The sequence below is a fragment of the Rhinopithecus roxellana genome, chromosome 9 (genome assembly GCF_007565055.1).
Source record: "Rhinopithecus roxellana isolate Shanxi Qingling chromosome 9, ASM756505v1, whole genome shotgun sequence".
Lineage (NCBI taxonomy): Eukaryota > Metazoa > Chordata > Mammalia > Primates > Cercopithecidae > Rhinopithecus > Rhinopithecus roxellana.
Genome location: NC_044557.1, coordinates 32700709 through 32723939, shown reverse-complemented (window position 1 = coordinate 32723939; position 23231 = coordinate 32700709). Strand labels below are relative to the sequence as shown.

General features: G+C 39.6%; 1 protein-coding gene across 3 annotated transcripts in view; it reads left to right on the top strand.

The window, feature by feature from the left end:
- The window catches only part of CA8 (carbonic anhydrase 8), a 94620-nt gene that overhangs the window by 864 nt on the left and 70525 nt on the right, over positions 1 to 23231 (top strand). For all 3 annotated transcript variants that reach the window (XR_004059346.1, XM_030938213.1, XM_030938211.1), the window contains exons 2-3: positions 724 to 915; positions 14983 to 15107. Coding sequence is in view for 2 of the 3 variants with exons in the window: in XM_030938213.1 (XP_030794073.1) it covers positions 724 to 915; positions 14983 to 15107 (317 nt within the window). In the remaining variant the exon portion in view is untranslated. The remainder of the gene's footprint in view (positions 1 to 723; positions 916 to 14982; positions 15108 to 23231) is intronic.

Sequence of the window (23231 nt, the reverse complement as noted above, 5' to 3'; positions counted from 1 at the left end):
CTCTGGTCTTTTCGTGAATCCTGCTAGTAACGCTCGTCTTTCTAAAATACGTCGTAAATTTCAGACTGAGTAATTGGGTTTGTCGAGAAGCGGTTGACTCTGAAAAACTAGAGTTTCCTAGATTTATTAAAGACCTAGGGCTCCTATTAGAGCCAACCAGTAGTGCTGATGTTTACTGCACATGTTGAAACCAATATAGAATACATAATTTTAATTATAAAAAATTTGGAAAGAGTATGGGAATATATATGTACATAGATATATACGTATGCACACTTTAAAATACTGCACTTGCATTTCTGATAAGGGGCGTCTATTTACTAGCATGAGAGTTAGGGTTTTTGACTGTCACAAAGTATGTGACAGCTATTTCCCAAGTACTGAATGTAATTGAACTAATGAGCAGAAGAAATTGTTCTGGTATTCTTTTTTTCTAATCACTTAAAGATGACCCACATTTCCTAGAGTCATAAATTATTATGTCTTGTTGACAAATACAAATAGAATATTTTGTTAGTCCGGGATTTTGTATATGGTATTTGATAATATCAGATCATTCAAGTAATGCATGCAAAAGCAGAATTACCATATTTCATCTGTATAGTGATGGTATCATTACTCTCTTCATAATATCAAGGATTCTAAGTGTTTAGTTTTTACATGTTAAATTTTACTGTAACTTGTTTTTTAACCTGTTTTTAATGTATTTCATTTTGTTCTTAGGTGTTGAGTGGGGTCTGGTGTTTCCTGATGCTAATGGGGAATACCAGTCACCTATTAACCTAAACTCAAGAGAGGCTAGGTATGACCCCTCACTGCTGGATGTCCGCCTTTCCCCAAATTATGTGGTCTGCCGAGACTGTGAAGTCACCAATGATGGACATACCATTCAGGTTATCCTGAAGTCAAAATCAGGTATTTTAGAAAATATGTTTGTGTGGTCTTTTAAACTAGAAGTCAGCATGGAGTTATCGAACTGTGATTTAACTTGCACAATTTAAAAAGTACAACTGACATATCTCTATTTTCAGGATACCTTTATATTATAATATAAAGCATTTTTGGGAATTACCTTCTGAAACAATTTTGAAAGGATAAAAGGGTGAAATTATGAAGATTATCAGTCGGTTGTTCTGCGTCTTACGATGTTACTGGAACAACATTGGTTTGATCACCTTATACCTTGTGAAATATGAGGACAGGTACATGCGCGTGCACTGATCTACATTTTGTCCAACATTGTTGGTTAGCTTAAATCACTTAGATAATCATAATTCTGTTTTGCTACTTTATGAAACCAAAGATTAGGATTTATTGACATAATGTGGCTTCAGGGTAGACTTCTCAGGTTAATTTTCTCTACTGTATTAATTTGCCGAAAATAATTTTAACTAGTAACAGTAAAAAAACCCTTTAAACTCAGTCAGAGATTTAAATGGTAAACAAACCTCTTGCTTTTATTTATTTATTTATTTAAGTTCCATCCCGTGAAACCTTCCCTACCCCTTGCAAACCTATTTGAGATGGATCTGAAATGTTCTGTGGAAAAGGTGTTAGGTAATTACCAAGGAAATCAGTTTTTGGCTTTATTGTAGGAAAGAGGAAATCAGATTTTTAAAAAATGTAGCATTAATAGCATGCATTTCATAGTGAGTAATAACTATATTTTTCTTTCGGGAAAAATTAAAGTATGTTGAAATATTAGGATGTGCTTGATAAATAGAGAGTGTGCTCAAACATTAATTCCAAGTCAATAAAGTTGATACCTCAAACCATAAAATCTTTAGGTTTGTTATTAATCAAGGCAGCTGTTGATTTTCAACTATGGATTTATTTTATTCATTGTAAATGTTTCTAAGCTTTAATTTAGAATCCATGAGATAGTCATAGATTCATGTCGTCTCCCTTGCTGTTGTGAATTTAGTCAGCATGTGAGCATTGCCCAAAAGAGTTTCTGGGCTTTATATGTACTTAGAGTCAGTTTAAGATGTAAATTTCAACTTTAATTACAATTTTTTGGGGGTATGCTTTTAGCTTTGATGGGACATTACGTATTTTTTTGAAAGGATATTGTAAAATTATTGAATGCTGGCTGTTCTGGCATATAGAAAGCAATTTAAAGAAGTACGTGTGTGTGGATATGTTGAGATGCTTTGAACTTCTGGAAATGAATGTTTATGTATCTACAAAACAAAAATACATTTCATGTCAGGTGCCATGATGAATATTGGTTGCATATAAATGGATGACAGTTCTTGAGGATTTGTAGCCTAGTGAAAACCCAGTTCTTTAAAGTGCTAGTGTACACATGATGTGGCAAGTGTTACAAAGGGTTGTGGGAGCAGAGAGGAATGACTAAGCACATGTACTCCACTGCATCTGTGTGTGACTAGTCTTGCTCTGAGATCAAATTCACTTCATCAAGTTGAATTTACCATTTTCTTCTGCTACCTTCTCAAACACTCACAATTTTCTTTAATCTTCTGCCTCACTCTAAAATAGAGACTGTGGACCAACATCTGGGCCCTCTCACCATGAAGTGTGTTTCTTCCTCACTTAGCATTTTGTGCTTTTCTCTTCCTCCTTTCACCCCTGCCTGCTGAAGAACTGTCTGCATTTCTGTCTAGGCCTGATTTGGACACTCATGATCCAGAGCCCTTTTTTCCTGCCTCCCTGGAGACCTTCCTCTTTCAGATTCCCCTTCTCCTCTCTGTCATGGTAATAATTTCCTCCATATTGTTCCTTCCCTTCTAATATTTCTGCAAACTCAAGAAAAGTAACCAAAATACCATGTCTTGAGTAGTTGCTTTTTCCCCTAGGATATTTAAGCTCCTCAGAGGAATCGTTTGTAAGCTCTAAATACCCTGTCATTCACTTATTTAAATAATATTTTATCTTTATTGAAATAGAATATAAATAAAATAGTTAAATAGGCCGGGTGTGATGGCTCACACCTGTAATCCTAGCACATTGGGAGGCCGAGGTGGGCAGATCACTGGAGATTAGGAGTTCAACACCACCCTGACCAACATGGTGAAACCCCACCTCTACTAAAAATACAAAAAAGAATAAAAAAATAAAAAATAATTTAAAAAAGCTGCTTCCGGGGCTGAGGCAGGAGAATCGCTTGAACCTGGGAGGCGGAGGTTGCAGTGAGCCGAGATTGCGCCATTGCACTCTAGCCTGGGTGACAAAAGCAAAACTGTGTCTCAAAAAAAAAAAAAGTTGAATAATACTCTTTCTGCCTGTGGTTATACCCTACTGTTCCTCACCTACAGTTGCTGTTCCCTAGTGACAACTACTTTGAAACTTTCTAGCTGTTTCTTTTGTGGTTACCTCCAAGAATGTAAGAATATAATAATGCTGTTATGCTTTGATACGTAAGCTATGTGTGAACTCTCTACTATGGAAGATGAGGCCAATTTTCCTTCTTTCTTTCTTTTTTTTTTTTTTGAGACAGAGTCTCGCTCTGTCACCCAGGCTGGAGTGCAATGGTGTAATCTTGACTCACTGCAATCTCCGCCTCCTGGGTTCAATTGATTCTCTTGCCTCAGCCTCCTAAGTAGCTGGAATTACAGGCGCCTGCCACCACACCCAGATAATTTTTTTTGTATTTTTAGTAGAGACGGGGTTTCACCATGTTGGTCAGGGTGGTCTCGAACTCCTGACCTCAGGTGATCCGCCCACCTCGGCCTCCCAAAGTGCTGGGATTACAGGTGTGAGCCACAGCGCTTGGACGAGGCCAGTTTTCTTATTGCCCTCTTTCTTATGATTTCACTTTCATTATCACAGTGTACTTAAATTAATTTAAAAAATCTGTTTAGATTTAAGGGGTACAAGTGCAGTTTTGTTTCTTGGATATATTGCATAGTGGTGGAGTCTGGGCTTTTAATGTAACTGTCACCCAAATAGTGTACGGTAATTTCTCATGCCTCATTCCCCTGGAGTCTACTTAAATTCATTTTCATTTAAATTAAAACTCAGTTTTAATTTAAATTTTTTATTATTTTATAATATATAATAATAAATTGTATAATATATAATAATAAATTGTATAATAAATTTTTTATTATTACAACTGCAACTATTGTTTCCAGCTGAGATTATATTTTGTCTCACTTGTTAAACAATGTTTTGTATTTTCCTGGAGTTAATGCATTTTTGTTAATTGAATTTTTTATCTGTCAGTAATTAATTTCCAAACTCTCAGACATATGACAGATCTTCTCTTAGGACATTTGCCTGCATCAGGTTGTCTTCCCTCCCTTGATCCTCCTCGTCCTTTCTTTTTCCCTGTGGAGGTTGCTTTTCCTTTCTGCTCTCCAGGCCTCTCTTACAGCCTCTTCCTGCAGCTCCATGGACCTCACACCTGGGAGGTCCCCTCATTTGTCTCCTGTGTTAGATCGGATGTTTCCTGGATGCCGTGGAAGTCCCCTCATTTGTCTCCTGTATTAGATTGAATGTTTCTGGAATGCTGTGCCATCCTCTTTTTTGAGTTGCTCCCTCATCTCAGGGAATTTCTTGGTTTATTCGCTTCTACAGTTCATGTTCCAGGAACTTCCTGTGAAAAGGAGCAAGTGAGGGCTACATGCTTGGATGCCTAGGTGTCTATAAGTGTCTTTATTATACTTCACACTTGATTGGAGTTAGGCTGGAGTAGCAGTCTGGGTTAGAAGTATTCTTGATGTCGTTTGATGTTTGACATCATGATTACATTGCTTCCAGCTTCCAGCGTTGCGGTTGAAAGATCTCGCGCCATTCTGCTTCTCAACCTCCTCTGTGTATCTTTTCTCTTTTTTCCTTTCTGGAACCTTTTACAGTGTTTTCTTTACTGCTGTTGTTTTGAAGTGTTACAACCATATGCCTTGGTGGGATTGTTTCTGCACTATATGCTGGGCACTTGGTAGGATTTTTCAGTCAAGATAATTGTGTCTTTTATTTACCAGAAATTTTCTTGTATTTCTCATATTATTTCATTGATAAATTTTGTATTTTCGTTTTTTCCTCTTCTTTCGTAACTCCCACTTTCTTCTTCCTGTTCTCTTCTACTTTCTAGTAGATTTCCGCAATTTTTAATCGTTTAGTCTTTTGATTGACTCTTACTTTTTGCTTTCTTGTTTTTAATTTCAAAACATTGAACTTATGCTGCAATTAAAAACCTTTTTTTAAAAAAAACAACATCCAGTATTTATTTCATGAATTTATGATCTTTCTTCATTCTTTTCTATATTGCTTCTTTTCTATCCCTGCCTGTCTCTGTTTACTCTGGGTTTCTTTTTCTATTTATATTGGTATCCCTCTTTTATTTCGGAGGTTCTCCTCAAATGCCAGTGATCTTTGGCTCTTTGTTCATATTTAAGAATGAGTCTAGGAAGCAGATCAGAAGCTCTGTGCACCTGGGCAGGGGTTGAGGGCTGTTGGGGTTCACAGTACCATGATCAAGAAAGGACCTGGCCGTGTTGTTGGAAGAGTCTTTGTAGCTTATATCAGTTTAACTGGAATATGCTTGTTTCCTGTTTGTGTTTTTGTTTTGGGGTTGGGAATGGCTTAAGTTGGCCACCAGCTTTCTGGTTGTTGGCACAGACAGGAGACTATCACCATTTAGCAAGTCCACATTTCCTTCATCTTCTGCCAGGGATCTCATCATCATGCCTGACCATGCATGATGAAGTTTAACTGCTCCTTTTAAAAACTTTAAATCGGTTTTTCTGTTTTCAGTTTCCTACTCTGCACTGCCACATTCAGAAGTATCTCTACTGCTCCCACCTCCTGAGTCCTTTCTGATGTCTTAGTCTGTTTGGCTACTATACTAAAATACTGTGGAGTTACGGGTAATTTATAAATAATAGAAATTTATTTCTCCTGGTTCTGGAGACTCAGAAGTCCAAGATCGAGGTGCTGACAGATTTGGTGTCTGGTGAGGGGTCTTCCTCTGCTCTGCACATGGTGCTTCGGTGCTATGTCCTCACATGGTGTGAGGCAGAAGGGTCAAACAGGCTCCCTGGAGCCCTTTTATAAGAGCCTCATCCCATTCTTAGAGCAGAGCCCTCATCCCATTTACCCGATCACCTCCTGGACATCTTATACTGTTGCATTGGGTATTCAATTTCAACATGGATTTTGGAGGGGGATGCAGGCATTCAAACCATAGCATCTGGGTTCTGTGGTAGGAATTGCCTGCCTCTTGTGGCCTTCTTCCTGTAGTTACTTAGCTTTTAGCTTTCTCTGTTTTGCTGAATCACTCATTACCTTTCAGTCTGCTTTCCAGCACCACCCCCCACCGCCACCCAATTTTTTGGGCATTCCTCTTTTGCTCTTGTTCTCCAGTCTTGTTGATGTTGCTCCGGCAAGTTGTGCCCTTTCCATGTAGTGAGAATTAAGGAGGGAGGGCGGATAAATGTTTGAGTGCAATCTTCCTTGTCTAACTGGAGGTACTCCCTGCAAATACAGCATGCTGTCTTCTTAAATTAAAAAAAAAAAAATCCACACAAGAAGCACAGTTCTTTTTAGAAATTAAAGCTGACTTCATACCACCACTGTGCTAAAACCTCAGCCCTCCCTGAGGCTGTCTTTGACCTGGGTTATTTTGTTTTATTTTTTTATTTTTGCTCTGTTTGCATTAACAAATCATAAAGAATGGCCAAAAAGGTTTAAAACAGTTGTATAATTTAAATGCTTAGACTTACCAAACATAATCGTCATGACATTGTTCCTGTATATATAATCCCATCTGGAGTTACTGCCTTAATATAAATGTAAGGCTTTTCAGGGACGTGAGCCCCTGGCCCCATCCCTCTCTGCTGGAACTTCTCAAGCCAAGGTCACTGATGAACTCATCATCCCCTAAATCCAATGGGCATTTTTTATTCTTACAGGACTTTAACTTTGCTGCATTGGAAATGGAAATTTTGGAAGTTCTCTCTCCTGTTAGTCTCTGGGCCACACAGTTGCCTGACACTTCTTCCTAATTTTGACTGCCTTTTTTCTGCTGGTGCTTCATGTTCCACTGTGCTTCAGTAACAGGGTTTCTTAAGGTTTCCTCCTGAACCATCTTCTCTTGCATGTACCCCATGAGCAGTGCGTCTGCAGAGACTGCGTGCTGCTTTGTTCGTCTTCTGTGTTCCATAAGATAGCAAAGGAGCTTAGAAAAGGGGCTGCAGCGACAGGCTCTCGGAGTGGCATGGGCCAGTGCAGCCTCCCATCTCAGACCCCCTGGCAAGTGGGTGGGCAGCTTGAATAGCTCAGGGAAGGAAATCCGTTTCTCACAAGAAAACCCATTTTGCTTTTGAGCAATTCCAAAATTCAGAAAGTTCTATTTTCTCAGCCATTGTTTCTCTTTTAGGTCTCTGGACCTACTTAGAACAAATATAATTATACTTCCACATTGACATCCTTTCAAATACTACAGTGATAACATGCAGTTGCCATTTTTCTTTTCAGACATTCTTAGTTCTTTCAGCTGTTGCTCACATGACAGTCTTTCGTTCCTCAATACTTATTTTATTGAAACTTTACTATGGGAGTTATAGACTCAGTTGTCTTTTAGACCCAGGCATATATAATACTATACATGAGAGCAACCAGGAGAGCAAGAGATTGTAAATAGCTACTGACCCTCTGCTTCATCTGCAGTGTCAGCAGACAAGACAGTAGGGGCTGGTGGGGACTGCAGGAACTGGCAAGCTGCAGAGAGCAGGCCTAGTTTGCCAGATGTTTAATCTGTTAGGAGAAGCTGGAGATGTGCACCTGTGAACTCAACGTACATGTTCACTGGTTTCATCTGGTCTGCAGGGTGCGGTTGGTAATCTTTGTTTCATCTTTTGCAAATAGTTACATGCTTTGGATAAGGTAAGTATAAATCAGATCCAAAGCCTGCCCTCAAGGAGGATACAATGGTAGGTCATAGAATATATTATAGCTATACAGGGAGAGATTATTTTTGGTGGAAATTTTTAGGGAAGGATTTGTGGAGGAAAGAGCATTTGAAATAATCCTTGAAGGATGAATAGCATTTGTATATGGGGAGCCTGGGGTGTGTGGGAAGAAGGGACAGCTTGCAAAAAGGACACAGATATAGGAAGTTCTAGAGGTTGTACAAGGAAAGGCTAATCCTTCAGTATGTCTGGAAGAGAAAATTTTGTTCATGATAAAAGTGGTTAACAGGAAGTAGAATAGAGAGGGTATTTTGGAGCAAATTCATGAGGGACCCTGCACAGAGAAGAGTAGAACCTTTCTTTTTTTTTTGTAGGATAAAGTCATAATTAGAACATTGCTTTAAGAAAATCAAGCTGGCAGCACTTAATGAGATGGGATCTGGGAGAGAGTGTGAGCCAGTTTGAAGGTTAGTACAAAAGACTCAACCAAAACCACAGGTACTGGAGTCAGTGGAAAAGAAGGGGAAGACACAGGAGTGATCTCTGCAATGCAGTCTAGAGAATGTCATGGGTTGGTTATGTGGGGCAAGGGAGTGGAGGAGATCAGTGGAGAGAGATGGCTGGGATGGAGCCCCCAGTTTCAGATCCTGTCACTATTCTTCTACCTCTACTCTGGGCAAATTTCAAGGTAGCAGAGTCCCTCCCTCCTGACACGGAGTCGAAGCAAGCATTGCATTCCAGGGTGATCTGACCAGACTATTGGTTCTGATATCTCCTGTAGTATGGAGAATTTTATTAATGCTGCCACATGTATCATTTAGCTTCTCAGCAGGACAAATGGGTCACTGTCAGGAATCTTAACATTTAAGGTACACAGGCAAATTAAAATTAAACATCTTTGCAGTGGTATAAAGAGGATTGTAAGCATAAAAATTAATTACAGATTTCAGCCCGGTGCAGTGGCTCACACCTGTAATCCCAGCACTTTGGGAGGCTGAGGCGGGCAGATCACGAGGTCAGGAGATAGAGACTATCCTTGCTAACACGGTGAAACCCCGTCTCTATAAAAATACAAAAAATTAGCCGAGCATGGTGTCAGGCGCCTATAGTCCCAGCTACTGGGGAGGCTGAGGCAGGAGAATGGCGTGAACCCGGGAGGTGGAGCCTGGAGTGAGCCGAGATCGTGCCACTGCACTCCAGCCTGGGTGACAGAGTGAGACTCTGTCTCAAAAAAAAAAATAAATAAATAAATAAAAAAAAATAAAATAAAAACAAATAAATAAAAAATAAAATAATAATAATAATAATTACAGATTTCTAGCTTGAGTGGTTTGATACTTAAGTAGTGAGAAAATGTGTGAGACTGCCTACACCACTTGTGCAGTAGTGTCACTCCAGCTGACTACAAGCAATGTCTTAAGGGTAATGACATTTTTAATGGACCATCATTATGGGAGAAATTGCTAATCAAGACAGGTCATTTGTGCCCTTCACTGTTACTTATTATAGAAACTTTAATTAGAATATTTTACTTCTGGGTCTCTTATAATTCTCAATACTAATTTTAGGATAGATGGTGATGATTATTAATCCTACTTTTCCCCCCCAAACATGACAACTTTTTACAGTGTTTCTTAGCAACCTTGCTGATTTAAAGATGAAATTGTCAAAAATATCTTAAAAATTATTTTCACTGAAGAAGAGGCTCCGTATTTTTTGTTTACATGAAATGTCAGGGCTGACTTTCTTTTTCCTTCTTTCTTTTCTTTTCTCTTTTCTTTGTTTTTTTTTTTTGACAAGGTCTCATTCTGTTGCCCAGGCTGGAGTACAATTATAGCTCACTGCAGCCTCCAAGTCCCAGGCTCAAGCAATCTGCCCATCTCAGCCTTTCTGGTAGCTGAGACTACAGGCCTGCCACCATGCCCAGATAATTTTTAAATTTTTGGTAGAGGCAGGGGTCTTGCTATGTTACCCAGGCTGGCCATGAACTCCTGGATTCAAGTGATCCTCTTGCATTGGTTTCCCTTAGAACTGGGATTACAGGTGTGAGCTACTGTACCTGGCTGGACTAACTACTCTATTTATTATTGGATAACTTCGGTTCATTTGAATTACCTGGTTAGTTGGTGTCATCTGCATCACTTTGCATGTGCTTCACTTTGCCTGGCCTGCTCTCCGTGCTATTGTTATGATCTTTACCCTTAAGAACTGAAGATATTTAATAGAGCTATAGGTTAAAAGCCAAGGACAGTTTAAAAATATTGAAAAATTTTTGCTTTTAAGGCCTCAAATGTTAAAAAAAGAGCTAAATATTACTATTTTGGGGAAGTTTTAGAGATAAAATTGGAATTTCTTAAAAGTTACTCTGAGGTTATAAAGTCTTTAAACCCATTACGAATGAACCCTTTGGGGCTGGGCATGGTGACTCATGCCTATAATCCCAGCACTTTGGGAGGCCAAGGCAGGTGGCTCACTTGAGGTCAGGAGTTCAAGACCAGTCTGGCCAACATGGTGAAACCCTGTCTCTACTAAAAATACAAAAATTAGCCAGGCGTGGTGGTACACACCTATAATCTCTGCTACTAAGGAGACTGAGGCAGGAGAATCACTTGAACCTGGGAGGCGGAGGTTGCAGTGAGCTGAGATCATACCACTGCACTCCAGCCTGGATGACAGAGCAAGACTCCATCTCAAAAATAAATAAATAAATAAATAAATAAATAAATAAATAAATAAGAATGAATCCTTTGGATCCTTCAGGTGGTGTACCAGGGACCCACTGGTGTGGGGCTTCCTCTGTGCTGGAGGTATGGCTCTGTATGCTTCTCTGTCTCCCGGCCTCACCTTCTATGATTGGGCATGATAGCAGCTTTCTAACTGGTTAGGCTTACCGTTTGTTATTCTGTCATCTGCAGATAATGCACGAATAATACTTCAAATTGCAAAAATGACCATGTTAGTCCCCTGATTAAAAGCCCTCGATGGTTCCGGACAGGAGAGACCCCCGCTTCTAAGCATAGGCTGCACGTCTCCTCCTCATGCCTGCCTTGACTGTTGCTAACTTTTGATTTTATTCCCTTGAACACACTTAAACTGCTTCATGTCTCAGACTATTTCTTAGGCTCTTTGCTCTACTCTGCATGCACTTTTCACCTGTTAGCTTATTCAAGACTCAGCTGAACTGGTATCTTCTTGGGAACATCTTCCCTGACTTTATGATTCATGCTTGTTACTGGCTTGTCCCTTGCTGGATGCCCTCCTGCTACTCTTTCCTGCTCTTAATATGTTCTATTTAGACTATTCAGTTTACTCTTTCAACCACTGAGACTGCCCAGTCAACACCAAGGCTGGATCGTCCTCGCTTTGTACACTCAGTGGTCAGCACAGGGCCAGGCGTCGAGTTGATCTCAAAACTTAGCATTGAAGTCAAATGAAAAGAGAAGGAATAAGGCTTGAGTGCTAGCCTTTGAATTATCTGGTAAATTGGTTTTCAGCAAAGGATTATAGAAGCTTAGATAGATTTAGATAAATGTATATACATCACATCTTTATAGGGTTTTCAAATCTTACAGAAACTTTCTCAGGGAGCTCTTGTTTATGTCTTATAAATGTAATTGCCAAGCATATTAAAGAGCATTAAAGAAAATGGAGGCAATGGCATCAGTTTATTTTATATTCTTTTTATAAGTTCCTTTTCTAAAAATATTCAGCATGTCATCAGTAGGAATTTCATGGTTTTTCATTGTAACTTTATTGAACCAGCTGACATCATAACTAATAAACCTGCCGTGTAGTGACCCAATATCACTCAGCAAAATTTGATTTTGATAAATGTAGGAAAAGGCTACCCCTTCTGAGATGATTTGTTTCTTTATTTAAAAAAATGTAAGCAGTAAAAAGGAAGAATAATACTGGAAGAGGATGTTACCAGATGGATAAAACAGAGCTGCTATTTATTTTTAGTCCATAAACACAATCATTCTTGGGGGATGAACAGGTAATGCTCTTACCTGGCACCTCATAATACCCTGAATTCAGAGTTTTGTCATTTTTTATGGCATTGTGTGGCTATGTGACTTTAAGGTGGTTTAACTTTGGATTATTCATCTGCAGCAACAGTGAAAAGTACCCAGAGCCTGGTTCCTGGCTGACAGCCACCTCTTTGTCACCTCTCCCTGGAGAACCAGGCTGGGGCAAAACGCTTCCCTTCTCAGTGTTCCTTTCATACCATAGAATATAACTACTTTATTGTAATTGTATTGAGTATCATGACATGACAGTTAATAAACCTGCGATGTAGTAACCAGATAGGACTCAGAAAAAATACAATCTTGAAAAATATATGAATTTACACTTCAGCATGATAGAATGTAAGATCTACAAGGCCAGGGAAGTTTGTCTGTTTTGTCAAAATCAATGTATTGTAAATACTTAATACAGTACCTGGTACAATGTAGTAGATGATCAAAAAGATACCTGTTGGAAGGATGAGTAAACTTCCCTGGATTTTGAAGTTCTCCCTATCAAAACATGGGTCTATGCAGTTTGAATTTCCACAGTGTTTCACTTAAACTGTCTCCAAGTTTAAGTGAAAGGCTTCATTGCTGTTAAGGAAGTTTTGAGCATTGGTCATGCAGGGAGTGTGTTTTTGAAGCGTGGATCTCTTTATGGTCCCCTGAAATCACTGTCAAGACTAGCTACAAGCTGTATCATTCATTTCCATATGACAGTACTAGTAGACTGCTGTTTACTAGTAGAACTAGTAAACTGCTCTGTAACAGAACAGTTTTAGAAATACCATGTGCCTTTGCGTGTGTGTGTGTGTGTGTGTGTGTTCTGAGGGTATGTGATAAAGGGGTTTTGGGGAAGGAGCTTTAAAAATCCTCTTTCCCATTTCACATGTGCTTCATTTCATGACGCTCCTCTTTCTTATTCCTTAGCCATGTGGAGCTGAGCCTTTTCTAGGACAGTTTTATCGCTTTGTTTTAGAAGTGGTGTTATAGAGCTCACCCGCTGAGGCCTTGGGTCCCACTGTTGCTGGGGGTGGCGAGGGGTGTATTTTCTCATTCTCTTTTTCCTTTTTGGTGTGAGAGCTGGGGTACACAGTGGGTAGACTCCTAGTCTCAGTCCTGGTTTTTCTTAAGACCAAATTTGGACAGCCAAGAGAAAGGAATGAGTTGTGAAGTTATTTAGAAAACATTTCATATGTTCTTAAATCCACAGAATGGATGTTTACTGGAGAGGAAGGTGAAGTGAGCTTGCACTGTGGTTCTGAGTATCTACAAACCTTTCTGATCCATGTATTAAAAGTTTTTAGATTATTCTGGGAAATAGGATGAGGTGCAGTTCTCCAAGGAGCAGCTTCAGTTTATAAATCTAGGCTTAGATAAGTCATTGTTTTTTAGTTCATGCTCACAGATACTGACATTTGGGTTTCCCTATCCCTGCCTCACCCCTGGAATGTGGGTCAGAAGATTCGAGTTCCAGGTCCTGTCCTGGAGCCTGCTAGGAGGCTGACTGTGGCAGGTTACACTTAGCCCCTCTCATCCCACTTTTCTGCCCTGTCTGTGGGGTTGATGATAACACTATCCCCTTGGATTTGTTGTGTGACGTAAGTCAGACCAGTTTTGAGGACAAACACTAAAATCTAAAATCATGCATGACAGTGTGATCCTAAAGGCCATGAATCTCACTTCCCTTCTCCTTGATGTGAAGTGTATCCACTCAAAAAATTAAAGTTAGTTCTTGCTCTGGATGTTGCTTGTCTTTGTTGTTTGAGCTGGTAGAGAGCTTGGGAGCAGATTTGTGGGGCACCTTTATCAAGGACTCCATGACCTCCATTGTGTCTGATAGCCTCATTTCTCCATCTATTTTCTGCCTCTTTCTTTGCTTCCCCTTGTTCTTTTTCCTAATTTATGCTGTCTGACTGTATTGTATGTACCTTGACATAAGCAGCCTTAAATCCTTTTTGGAACAAGTCATTAAATGAAGAACCAACCAAACAAGTAAATATTGTTGCACCAATTTGCTTTCTTCTCCTTTGAGTTTTAGGATAAGGATGAATGACAGAACTCTTTCTCAAGAGAGGTGTGGAATCTGTTATGTCCTCCTCAGAGGCAACCCAAGTGTGAAGGATGATCTGTTTCAAAAAGTCTATTTCTAGGAAAGGGAAGGTGTTGAATTTTGTTAGCTAAATAACCTAAAATTCTTAGCTGATACTGTTCAGAATTGGGAGTTGCTAGAGGAAAAATGCCCTGAGTTAAACAACTTTTATTTGTATTGAAATTGACCATTTGTTTGTAGGAAACTTTATTTCAAGTTTGTACGTATGCTGTCAGGGAGTTTTTAACTAAAGAATTTTATTGTTTTAAGACAGGTTCTCATGCAAATGTATTTTTCATTATCCTTTAGTGTGCCATTGTTGGGGACAAAGGTCTTGATCATATCCAACAATAAGAAAAAGAGACATTATCTTGTGGGACTGATGTTAACATTTTGAGTATTGTTAATATTTTGAGTATTGTTAATATTTTATTGCAGTTTTATTTTGTGTCATTTGTGGTAATGAATGTCCATCAGCTATTAAAGTGCAATTTCATTATCGATTGACTTAATGCTAATCAATCCTCTTCATGGATAATTTTGTTAGTCCACAATTGTTCTCTAAATTGGAAGCCTCCTACTACAAGTGGATGATCTGCAAATGTGGTTTAATTTATTTAGACGTCTACAGAATATTGGTCAGTCTGAGAGTTAAACCATATTTTTTGTCTCTTGATCAGTGCTAAGCTTAAATCTCTAAGAGAGGAATTTGTTTTCCTTGTCTACTTCTAGACTTAAAACACATAGGAAATTAAAATATACATATCATTACGAGTTTTTCAGAGGTTTTGAACTTCTACTATGTCTGAATGGCCAAGACAAGAATTTCAGCCAAGCCTAGATAGTTTAAATTCACCTCACAGTTGTGGTAAATTTCTCATTTTGGCTTTGTGAATTTAATCTGTAGAACCCGTGAGAGCATTTTGGTGAAAAAAAAAAAGTCTCTAATGTTTATAATGCTGAGGTAAATGTGTGATGTAATTCAGTAACATATTTTCTTTTTCAGTTCTTTCGGGAGGACCATTGCCTCAAGGGCATGAATTTGAACTGTATGAAGTGAGATTTCACTGGGGAAGAGAAAACCAGCGTGGTTCTGAGCACACGGTTAATTTCAAAGCTTTTCCCATGGAGGTAAGAGGAACGAATCATCTTGTAAAAATCTTGTTTTCTGAATAAAGTATTCAGTGATTTACTGAAAATGATTTAGTTTAAAAGTAGATGCATAGCTCTTGAATTTTATCAGTTTATACTAAAATTTTAAAAATGCTTTAATGCAACAGAAGCCTAGGGCAGCACATGAAGCTTCCCATCTACTCTTGTGGCTTGGCATGTGCCATGAGCATGTGGCCAGAAAGGCAATCTACAGTATTCAATTTGACCCTAGTGTTACTATTCTTGTAAAAATTCTGCCTCTGCAAATTCACTTTTGTGGATGCTATGAATGGGTGATGAGCTGAAGACAAACAACCATTGGAGAAACCCCAACAGTAATGGAAAGTCTAGGTTAGCTAGTTTAAAATTGGTGGATTGGTTTTATTCACCCCAAGCCACTGGGGGAGGGAGGGAGAAAAAGAGATTTTTCGAGAGTGATTCTTTTGTCCAAAGAATTCTTCCCCGACTTACATTCTTAGTTAACTCCTGCTCTTTCTTTGATAGCCGTTTGAAATCTTATGTCTTCTGTGGGACTTTTCTCTAGTTTCTTCTCTAGGCAGAATTCATCTGTCTCTCTATGCTCCCTGTATGCTTGATAGGGCACTGCCATGGCGCTGGCCCCATGGGCTGTACCATTTAGTCTTCACAGCGTCTTTCTCATTGCCTGTGAGCTCCTGAGGAACCGAGCTCCCTCTTGCCCCCCTTTTACTCCCATCGTTTGCCCACCTTCAGGCACAGTGGAGACAGACAGTCCACACTGGTGAAAGTGAGGGGATGTTGGATTCAGTGCAGGTCTTGATGATATTTCTAGAAGGAACCTCAGTTTACCCCAGAAAATAGCCCTTTGGTGTCATGTAAGAGTATGTTTTGGGGGCTGCTGGTCTTCCAGTCTTTTCTCTGACATTCCCAACTGTGCATGTGCTTAATATTAAATATAAAATTGTTCATGACCAGACATGATATCCAGTGCCACTTCAGAGGCTGGAAATCATGGCTGTATAATTTTATGTCAGTGATACATGTATGTTAGAAGATACTGTTGAAGTATTTTGCAGCATTACTTTAATTATAATAAAAAAATCTCTGGAAGCTCAGGATATCTCTTTCATTATAAATAAAAGACGTGAACTTTAGAAGTGAAATGTTCCATGTTTTAAGACTGGAGAGAAAAAACCCAAACCAGCATATTGAAGAGTGGAGGAGGTGTGCAGTGGTGTGGACAGTAAGGAGAAGCACTTTCTCAAAGGCCTTGATGGGGAAGGCCCTCAGAGCTTACCTGTCTAGGAGCTGTTTGCTCAGTGCCTATAGATATCCTCTCCTTTCTACTGCCTGTGACACTTCTGTGTCACCTCTGGCTCCTGTCCCATCCTCAGCCAACCTGACAAGGAAAAATTCACACCAGAATGCATCAAAAAGGAAAGAAGACACAAAACAATTCACAACAGTTAACCCCACTGGGTCGTGTGTCACAAAGTGAGGGGCAGGATCACCCTGGACTGTCAAGGTCTTTGCCCTGCCTCCTTTGGGCTTGAAAGGCCATTTCTTCATTTCATCTCAGCCCTCAAAGACAGACTCTAGTAACAAAAGTTCTGGGGAGAGGTAGCTGTAAATGGGGAGGCAAGAACTTCTGGTTGAGAATTCCATAGCTCTGCTCGTGACACGAAGAAGTTAAAAGCTGTGGGAAGCATAATTAGCAAGCTGCGCTCTTTGCTCTGTACTCAGCATTTCTGGACCGAATATCCAGACTGGTTCGGTTACTTGATGGCGTTTCAACAGCTCGGTCCATTAAACACAGGTAATGGTTTGTTTTGAATGAAGATTAAATCCTGGTAGTGAGGCTTTGTTTCTGCAGAAATATTTGTATTTCTGTATTTAATATCCTAAATACATTTGTATTTGTATTTAGGATAATGGAATTGCTGACTATGATTTTTCCAAAATACGTGGCGAATAATATTTATATTCTTTTTTAATCCCAGATTATCCCTGATCCAATTCCAGAGAAAACACTTGTATCAGTCATCCAGTGTTCACTTAGTGCTCTATCCTGTTGAGTGCGTAAATGCTATGGTTATGCAGAACTAGGAGGAGATCTCTGCAAGCCAGGATTGTTTATTGATTTATTTTTGTGGAGACTGTGAAAACTGAGGTGGGTTCTGAGGAGAGTGCTCTTGTGTTATGGTGAAAGAGAGGAGAGAGAGTTTCCATGTGGAAGAATGTCCTGGGAGTGGAGATGAGTTGGCTCATACAGAGTTAGGTATGAGTTGGCTCATACAGGGGACTACAGGTCCCCTGGTTCTGAACTGCCACCAAGGGCCACCTCAAGCACAGGGACGTGGCCAACCGCACAGTGTAGAGTAAGACCAGGTACACTTTTGGGAACGTGTTTTTTTTTCGTGTGTGTGTGTGTGTGTTTTTAAAGGTCACTTTCCGTATTTTACTTACATTTTAAGACTTTTTTTTTTTTTTCTCAAAATCATATATCCATGCACCTTTTTCTTTTTTGTTGATTTCATTGAAAATTAAATGGCTGGCTTGTTAAACAGACAGACACTGTAAGCAAATACTCTGTTTGTTACATGGAACACACAGGAGTGACTTTTTTTTTTTTTTTTTTTTTGAGGGGGAGTCTTGCCCTGTCACCCAGGCTAGAGTGCAATGGCACAGTCTCGGCTCACTGCAGCCTCTGCCTCCCAGTTTCAGGCCATTCTGTGCCTCAGCCTCCATCGTAGCTGGGATAATAGGTGCATGCCACCACGCATTGTCTACTAAAAATACAAACATTTTTGTATTTTTAGTAAAGAAGGGGTTTCACCATGTTGACAAGGCTGGTCTCGAACTCCTGACCTCGGGTGATCCGCCCGTCTCAGCCTCCCATAGTGCTGGGATTACTGGCGTGAGCCACCTCGCCTGGCCAGGAACAGCTTTTAATAGAAATCCATCGAGCTGTCTTCCCTCACCGTTTAGAAATTATAAATATAACAACAGCCCTAAAGAGATTTTTGATACTCCCAGTAGTCAGCACTGACACGGTTTCAAAAATTAACACAGTTTGGGACTTTAAACGGTTTAAACTGCAGCTCTACACTAAACAAGATGTATTTATGTTTTTCCTTCTTGACACCTGTAGGTTTCAGAAACACATATCTTTCCACAGCCATCTGACACTGCTTATCATGCTCTCATCTGGTAAATCTGAATTCTATTGTGAATACTCCAGGTTTATACTTAAATGACAGTGCCTTATAACAAGAGAATGATATAATCATGCTGCATTTTTCCTCCTGTTACCTGAAAGGGTCTCACTATGTTGCCCAAGGTACATTTGAGCTGGTCTCAAGGGACCCTCCTGCCTCAGCTTCCTGAGTAGCTGGGACTATCCGTGTGTGCCACTGCACCCAGCGGTGCTGGAATCCTTTTCCGTAATGTGTGCATGTTTTGCATTGTGATATTCAGTCAAGACAGTAATGTGAGTAGAAGATTATTGATTTAAGACAAGTTTGAGTTCAACTAAAATTAATTATTGTGTGTTTGTTCTGGTGGCTGTGGAAGCTCCTTATTTTCTTTGAACTTTGTTAGATGTCTTAGCTTGTGAAGTCCAACTTTAATGCTATATGATTTTCTTTTTTTTTTGCCATTTTGCTAACACACTGGTTAGCAAAATGCATTCACTCTGTGCATTCATCATTCCACTGGAACTGTTTATTCCCTTCACATTAACTTCTGTTACAGATTTAAGGCTCCTGGGTATTTAGGCTCACAGGTTCACATTCTACATTCAGGCTGTATATTCTATGTGTGTCATTTGTCTGTGGACACTGCCATCTTTGCTGCTTCAAAGTAGCCTAACTCTGTGGTCTGTGTAATTTTTGGTAAATTATGGTGAATTTTTATACATGAATAGCTACTCTCATAATTCCAGGGGAAGAGAGCTTCTCAGGCATTTAGATTTTTTCTGGATCAATACAATTTACAAAAAAGTGGGGCTGGGCGTGGTGGTTCACACCTGTAATCCCAGCACTTTGGGAGGCTGAGGCGAGCGGATCACGAGGTCGGGAGATCGAGACCATTAACATGGTGGAACCCTGTCTTTACTAAAAATGCAAAAAATTAGCCAGGCGTGGTTGTGGGCGCCTGTAGTCCCAGCTGCTTGGGAGGCTGAGGCAGGAGAATGGCGTGAACCCGAGAGGCGGAGCTTGCAGTGAGCCGAGATCGCACCACTGTGCTCCAGCCCAGGCGAAAGTGATGGGGAGACCCACAGTGTGTCAAGTTTTAATTTTTCCAATTAAGAACATTGATGTCTGCTGTCTTCATCATTTTATAAAGAGAGGATCTTTAATAGCCAAATGTAGGAAGGATGTGATCTCAAAATAAGTCATGGACCCATAAATTGAATAGATTTAGGTTTTTAAAAATGTACATTATTTCAATTTTTCTTGCATCACTACAGATGAATGATAATTTTGTCAGGGATAGGCACTGATCCTGCCCACAGACTAGCAAGAGATCGTGTATAGTGAGCCTGACTTTCTTGCCTTTCGGGCCTAAAAGCCTATGATTGAAGAGTGAATTGCCAAGAAGGAGGTCTAGCCATATTGTATGCTGGACCCTTATCTTTCTTTATATTGTATTTAAAGAGTAGCTGCTGCTCTGTGTACTCTGAAGGGACTTAGTGACGATTGTGCCACCTACCAGCTATTGATGGAAAGTTGGGTGCATTAGATAAATAGAAAAAAAAATTCATTGTACAGAGCAGGATGCTTTAATTGTGAAAGAGTCCAGGCCTTGGTTGCAAAATAGGCCAACAAAAATATTCTGAAGACTTTATCTCATAATATAGCACTAATCCTTAAACTACATTTGCCCCCTGTACCAGGTCACCAGATAGCCCACATTTCTTCTTCTCTTTCCAGGCGGCACATGGTAGCATCTAGTATTTAGTGTTCTCATAGTAAAAATGAATGGTCTTTAAGATTGCTGCTCCCCAAGTCATCTGCATGTCCACCTTACAGAAAGATTTATTTTTATTCATGTATTTTGCTATTCTAAGGAGATCCCAGGAATAGTTTGCCTGGTTAATAGTGAAATTATGACCTTTCAAGTTATTTCACTTTCAGGAACATCTCAAATAGAGCTTCATGTTTATTGAACCTTTTCTAAAATAGGGGTTTCCATTGATTTTCCAAGGAAATGTAATGGAATGACTTTAGTTTGAGAGTGAACATTCTGAAGATTGGATACAAGATGTATCACTAAAGAAATACAGATTTAAAAGGAACTTTCACGGTCATCTAGTCCAAACTCCTATCTAGCATAGAAGAAATCTAAGAATTCAAAAGATTAAATTGCACAGGATCATTTGTAGGAAACCATATGTATGGCCTGGATGAAGAAGAGTATCATCTGGTTAATGAAATATTCCATGTAAGGATTATCCTCTACTGGTGCTCTTTTTGCTTATGGTTTAGTTGCAGAGAGACAACACAATGGGCTTTGTCCTTGCACCTCCTACCAATATAAGGAGCTTTGATGTCTGTAAGCACCCCACATTCAGAGGGGAACTGCTTTCACCTTCTACAGGAGGGTGGTAGTGAGGCTGTGGCACCCTGCCCCTGTCTTACAGGCTGTGAAGTTAGAGTGGCTTTGTGACAGCAGAAGAGGGGTGTGTGTTGCAAAGGTCGAATCCCTGCCACCTCCAAGAGTGGTGTTGAGGGAGTGATGGATTTAGCCCACTCCTGCCCACTTTACAGAGGTGTTCACTGAGGTCTGTGGAGGGGGGAGGTTAGCTCAGGGCCACAACCTCAGAAATGGCCTATGAACTGACTTCTGCTCTGGGCGGTGCTTTTTTTCGCCTTCCACCGCCAGTTATTACCAGGAAAATCAACTCTAGTTTGAGATTTTATTTTGCAGCTGTAGTTAATACTTTGGATTGAGGTTGCTTTGGGAGTAAAAAGAAAGGTTTGTAATAAGAGGAGTTAGGACTGACACTAAAGGAAATAATTTGAAATTTGAATGTTCAGCTTTTCTGGCAAGTCTTATTATTTTGGTCGACCAGAAAAAAGGAACAACTTGTCTCTAAATGTAATAATTATTACGATGATGATTATTTGGTATCCTGGAATCTCCCATAGAGCTAGCAGATTGAGCCTGTGTATAAACAGATGAAGGCGTTAGAGCCTTGTGCAGTGGCCTCTCCAGAAGTCATGATTGCAGAATCTCCCTCTCACATCTTGGCAAAAAAAAAAAAAAAAAAAAGCAAACAAATTTCATGTTTCCTGAATTCTAATGAACACTTGCATTTTTACTTCATAAAAATCATGGTTTCTGCTTTGATTCAGCATATTTGTTTTTACATTTCATGGAGAAACCTCACAGTTTACTGAGTAGAAAATAAATTACAATGTTGAACAAACAGAAATGTTCTTTTAGCTGTATTCCCACTCAGAAGTGAATAAGGCCAACTTGACCTTTGAGAAGCCAGTTGAAAGCTACCTTTGATTTTATACTTGTTAGTATTTCTTTTAGTAGTTCATTCTTTGCCATTGTTTGAGGATGTACAAAAGGTTGTTTTGGCAAACTAAATTTGCTAAAAAGCATTTATGTTATAGCTGATTTTATGATAGAAGGCAACTTTGTAGAAAAACTAAAAATTAGTTCCTATAAATGAGTATAATATGTAATTAATGTATGGGTAAGGTTATAGGTACTGCAGGTAGAAAATATTTTCAATTGGGTTCTGACAGATCTAAATTCTGCAGTAAAATACATTTCCTGTCAATATGTTTTCAGATAATAAGTACCCTCTGATTTGAATATATAGTCCATAACCGGGTGGCCATCTAAATCACTCATATCCCTCCATTCATTCTTTTATTTGTCCATCCATCCATCCATCCATCCATCCATCCATCCATCCATCCATCCAAAGTATGTCATGTTCAGGCCCTGGACTAAGTGCTAAGGAGACAGCTATGAGTACAATAGACAACTCAGGGAGTTTTTCATACAGTGGGAAAGTTCGAATGCAGTTTGTGATTTTTCTCCTACTTGCTTTTTTTCTAAATGGGTGAGTCTTTAGGACAGAGGTCCTCAAGTCCTGGGCCATGGACTGGTACCTGGCCTATTAGGAACCTGACTGCGCAGCAGGAGGTGAGTAGTGGGCCAGTGAGCCTTACCTCCTGAGTCCACCTCCTGTTGGATCAGCAGTGGCATTAAATTTTCATAGGAGCACGAACCCTAATGTAAACTGTGCATGCGAGGGATCTACGTTGCACACTCCTGATGAGAATCTAATGTCTGATGATCTGTTACTGTCTCCCATCACCCCCAGATGGGACCATCTAGTTGCAGGAAAACAAGCTCAGGCTCCCACTGATTCTACGTTACGGTGAGTTGTATAATTATTTATTTATATATTACAATGTAATAATAATAGAAATAAAGTGCACAATAAATGTAATGTGCTTGAATCATCCCAAAACCATCCCCTGCCCCCAGTCTGTGGAAAAACTGTCTTCCATGAAACTGGTCCCTGGTGCCAAAATGGTTGGGCATTGCTGCTTTAGAAGATGCAGTAGTCCCTGCTTCACTGTGGAGAATACATTTCAAGACCCCCAGTAGGTGCTTGAAACTGTAGCTAGTACCAAACCTATGTATATTAATACTTCGTTTTTTCCTGTACATACATATCTGTGATAAAGTTTAATTTATATATTAGGCACAGTAGGAGATTAACAAGAACCAATAATAAAATAGAACAATTATAACAATATGCCAACATCACTACTTTTACACTTTAGTACCATTATTAAGTAAAATAAGGATTACTTGAACATGAGCACTGCAGTACCATGACAGTGAATCTGATCTCCGAGAAGACTCTTAACTGGCTGATGGGCAGGGAGCGTGCACAGTGTGGAGATGCTGGACGGAGGAAGGATTCACACCTTGGGTGAGATGTAGCTGCATGATGTGCGATTTCATCACACTACTCAGAATTTAAAACATATGAACTGTTTATTTCTGCAATTTTCCATTTAATATTTTTGGACCACAGTTAACTGAAACCACAGAAAGCAAAATTGTGTTTTTGTAACATTGAAA